Below are 4,224 nucleotides of genomic sequence, written 5' to 3' on the forward strand. Positions count from 1 at the left end.
CACGATGAGCCAACAAGGGGGGTGGGGGGACCCTCATTTCAATTTGAATCAATCTGCATCCCTTTTACTTCTCAGGATCAAGAGAGACGGGGGTGTGGGGGTTGCATAGAAAATTGAAACTCTAGGGACTAGGAAGGGCAGCAGCTTTTCAGTAAAATACAAAGGGATGTAAAAATACATCAACTCACAATTTCAGAGCAAACCCCCTTCCCCGACGTACAGTTTCCCAAAAATCTCAGCGTGTCTAAAGCTCCAGGAGGCTGAAAAGGAACAATACTTTTCTTAAACAACTCACCCAGCAATTCACACAGGAGATTCACAGTCTTAATAGGTATTTTATAAAAATATAAATATGGGTTACATCATGTTGTCTTTACAACACTGGACAGAGCTCCCTTTAGACTGGGTTTATAACCAAGATTTCTTTTTAAAAATCCATCTAGAACTTGGCTTTACAATACACTTTTTAATATCATGTCATAAATGTTATGACATTTCATTGTGGCAAATCCATTTACGTAAAAAAAAAATAATGTGCAACCATCTGGTAACAACGATAAAACCTCACTAGGAAAGGTCCTGTTCCCACCCCGTAACTACCGCACAGAAGCACCAGTGGAAGTGCTGGACACCCCTTCCATGCTCACAGAAAGACTTCGGCCAAGCAGTTCCTTGCAAATTACAGCAATAACAGTAGACACTTTTGACAGGGCTTTTTTTCTTCTTTAAATCATCTCCAATTGTTGAAGTGGAAGAAGAACAAAAACAAATGAAAAACCCAACAAAACGCAAACAACTGCAGGTGAAATTATCAGAGACAAAGCAGAATATTCAGTGCAATGGGAAATAATCAGGGCAGACTCTATTTTTTTTTTGTTTTCTTTTTTTTTTTTTTAGTTTTAAGACTAGGAAAAGAAAAAATGAACAAAAAAAGAGGCATATATCCCAAACCATATTTTTGAAACACTCACCATCAGCTTCAAACAAAACCAGGCTCACAATCTTCACCCACAAATATATACAGACATGATAAATAGGTAAGACACAACCCCAATAAACCAGCAGGTAACTATTTTCTTTTCTCTTTTTTAATCAGAATGGTTTGGATGCAGGGAGCAAGAGAGGAAAAAGCAGGGAGATGGCAGTGACACGGGTGGCTTTAGTGCAGACGAGAAGAGGGCTGAAAGACCAGCAGGAGAAAGGAGACTTCTGAACTTTTCCGCATTTTCCAAATGGATGTTCTTGTGCCATAGCAATAAAAAAGCAGCATTTGCGATTATACGTGCAGTCACTTCAAAATGCGCCTTCGGGTGGCTCGCTCTGCTTTCTCCCTTTCCTTTATAAAGATATATACGGTGGGATATATATCTCCTATAAAAGGCGGGTGAGTGTACGTACGTCAAGTGAATCGTTCTGCATTGAGAAGTGTTATCCAAGTTTCACCAAAAGAAAAAATAAAAGTTCCCAAACTCTTTTCAGTAGTTTTCCAGCATCTCTGTAGGCAGCAGAGAGCGCTCGCGCCCCTTTTCTGTGCAAAAGCAAATCCTCTGCCTCTAGAGTTTATTTCACTTTTTTTTTTTTTTTTTTTAAGAAAAAAAAACAGTCCAGGATTTGCTAATCCCCCTTTACACACAAAACCACAAGGACTCAATGTCTTTTCCTGGGATCTCACGTGTGCTAAACGGATTCGTGGAATGGGTGAAGATGCAGACTTTCTTCGGACACCTAATGAAGAACCAAAGCAGAAAACCCAACGCAAAATCAACCAAACCCAGGAGCAATCGGGGTGAGAAAACCACGTCTGTCATATTCCAACGGAGTCGCCTCGACAAAAAAAAAAAAAGCCAGCGGTGGGAAACACTGGGAAAACCTTGGAGAGGAAGAAGACTTTCCTGCTCCTCCTCGCCAGGAAGCCGCGGCCCATGGACGGGGCATCGGGCCCGGGGCTGGCACCGGAGAGGGGACCCCAGCAGCAGCGGGGGTCAGCGGGGGGGCTGTGGGGGGCGTTGAAATGAATTCGTTTCTGAGCCAGAACACTTTCAATGGGAGGGTCGGGAACAAGGAGGGCTGGGAGGGGGATTAAATATTAGCGGAGAGGGAGCGGGGCGGGGGGTGTTAAAGCATCTGCCCAGATGTCAAACTGAAATCGTGAATACTGTGAGTGCAGCCGAGGTAGATGGAGGAAAAAACCCACGTTACAGTAGGAAATAACCCTTGGAAGATTAAAAAATATAACCAACCAACCAACCAAAAAACTTAAAAATGTGGCGTGTTCTGCGTGGGGCCCCAAATCTTCGCCAAACCCGCCCCGGGCGGGGGCGGGAGCAGCTCTGGCGGCCGGGGGAGCGGGGAGAGTGCCCGGCATGGCCGGGGCGGCGCGGGCTGGGGGAGCGCCGGCATCACCGGGCGGGCGGTCCCGGCAGCGGCGGGCGAGCGCAGCGGGGGCAGCCCCGGCATCACCGTGCGCCGGCGGAGTATTTGGCCTTGGTGATCAGGTAGAGGACGATGTCCTGGTGGCCCCCGAAGGCGGCGATGTGCAGGGCGCTCCAGCCGTCGCGGTTGGCCAGGCGGATGTCGGCGCCGAACTTGACCAGGAGCTTGACGAGCTCGAGGTTACCGTCGATGACGGACTGGTGCAGCGCCGTCTGGCCCTCGGGCCCGAAGGAGTTGACGTTGAACTCGCAGTTCGTCATGTTCTGCAGCAGCGACTGCAGCTCCTTGGTGTTGCCGCGCCGCACCGCCTCCTGGAACACCCGCTGGCTGGGGGGCGGCGGCGGCGGCGCCGCGCACGGCGACACCTCGCTCTGGCTCATGCCGCCGCCTCGGCCCCGCCGCCCCGCATGGACGGCGACGGCGGCGCCCGCCCGGGCATGCGGCGGCGGCGGGCGGGCGGTGCTGCGGCCGCTGCCGGGGCTGGGCTGTGGTGCCGCCGCTGCCGCCGCGCCCCGGCCCCGCCGCTCTGCGCTCGCTGCTCCGCTGCCCGCGCCCCGCAGCTCTGCAGCGCCCCGGCCCGCGCGCGCCTTTTACCCGCCCTTTTATTTGCATAACAATGGCACGGCCGTGACGCGCCGCGGGGGCGGGGCCGCCAGCCGAGCGCCTACTGGCCCGAACGGGCGCGGGAGGCGTGGCAGAACGGGGAGGCCACGCCCCCTCCGCGGGGTGAGCGGGACGGGCGCGGAGGCTGCGAGGGAGGGAGGGGGCGATGGGGGGCGCTCCCGCCCCGGCTTTGCCCGGCCCCGCTCGGCTCGGCTCGGCTCGGCTCGGCCCCGCTCGGCTCGGCTCGGCCCCGCTCGGCTCGGCTCGGCTCGGCCCCGCTCGGCTCGGCTCGGCTCGGCTCGGCTCGGCCCCGCTCGGCTCGGGCCCCCCAGTCGGGACACGCGAGAATGACGGTCACCAAGGGGTTGCGGCTACCCCCGATGTGGGGTGACACCACGTTGCTGCGGGCTTGTGTCCCCGTGAGCCAACAGGGACGGGTCACAGAGCAGAACAGGGCGTTCCGCCTGCGGGGTCCAGCGCCTCTGCAGGCTCCCAGGGGGGGCTGCACCGGCTTTCAGGGACCCACGGGTGAGATTGATTTAAGGCGGAAAAGATGCAGCTCCCACCGTGTACTGCCAGCCCTGGAGCTTCATCGGCCAGCCGATGAGCATGTTCCTAGTGCGGGAGTGCTGGGAGCTGTGGACACCACAGGGAAGCGGAAAGGTGGGGGGAAAAATCCCGAAAGCAGTGCATCAACCAAAAACGGTGCTGAGGAGACCCTCTGGAGGGGCTCTCTTGGCCTCCCCCGCCCCCAACCCTCCTCCTGTTCCCGTTTGGTCCCCGGGAGCAAACGGCGGGTCCAGGTGGGAAGCGGCGCTCCCGGGCCCGCTCCCACCGCCTGCCGGGCATTTGGTCAGCAGGAGAGGGCGGGAGGTGCGGGGAGAGAGGAAGGAGCGTGTCATAAACCGAGGTGACAGCAGCCGCGCCGGGGCAGCTGGGTGGCAAGCTGCTGTCACCTGGCGCTGCTGGCTTGTCCTTTTGGGAAGGGAAAGGGAGAAATCGGCCTACTGCTAAATTCAGCCCCAGCAGATGAAATGTGCCATCACGGAGTGTCTGTTGCACAGCTGGAGGATAGTGGCCTTGAGCTCCGAGTGTGACTTGCCCCACCGCCTGTTCCCGTGGCTTTTCCCAGCAGCTGGAGTAGTCTGGGAACACTCCTGCCCCATCTGGGTCCTTCTCATCCCACCT

General features: G+C 56.0%; 1 protein-coding gene across 1 annotated transcript; it reads right to left on the reverse strand.

Moving 5' to 3' along the window:
• Window positions 1-841: 841 nt before the first annotated feature.
• Window positions 842-2,813, reverse strand: NRARP (NOTCH regulated ankyrin repeat protein). Its single transcript, XM_059486597.1, has one exon. The coding sequence runs from the start codon at window positions 2,811-2,813 to the stop codon at window positions 2,457-2,459; it is 357 nt and encodes a 118-aa protein (XP_059342580.1). The 3' UTR covers window positions 842-2,456.
• Between the last annotated feature and the right edge of the window lie 1,411 nt (window positions 2,814-4,224).

Source organism: Ammospiza nelsoni, chromosome 20 (assembly GCF_027579445.1).
Source record: "Ammospiza nelsoni isolate bAmmNel1 chromosome 20, bAmmNel1.pri, whole genome shotgun sequence".
Taxonomy (NCBI): domain Eukaryota; kingdom Metazoa; phylum Chordata; class Aves; order Passeriformes; family Passerellidae; genus Ammospiza; species Ammospiza nelsoni.

Excerpts from the sequence above, each read along its gene's own strand:
- NRARP (XM_059486597.1), bottom strand. The coding sequence starts at position 2,813 with ATGAGCCAGAGCGAGGTGTCGCCGTGCGCGGCGCCGCCGCCGCCGCCC.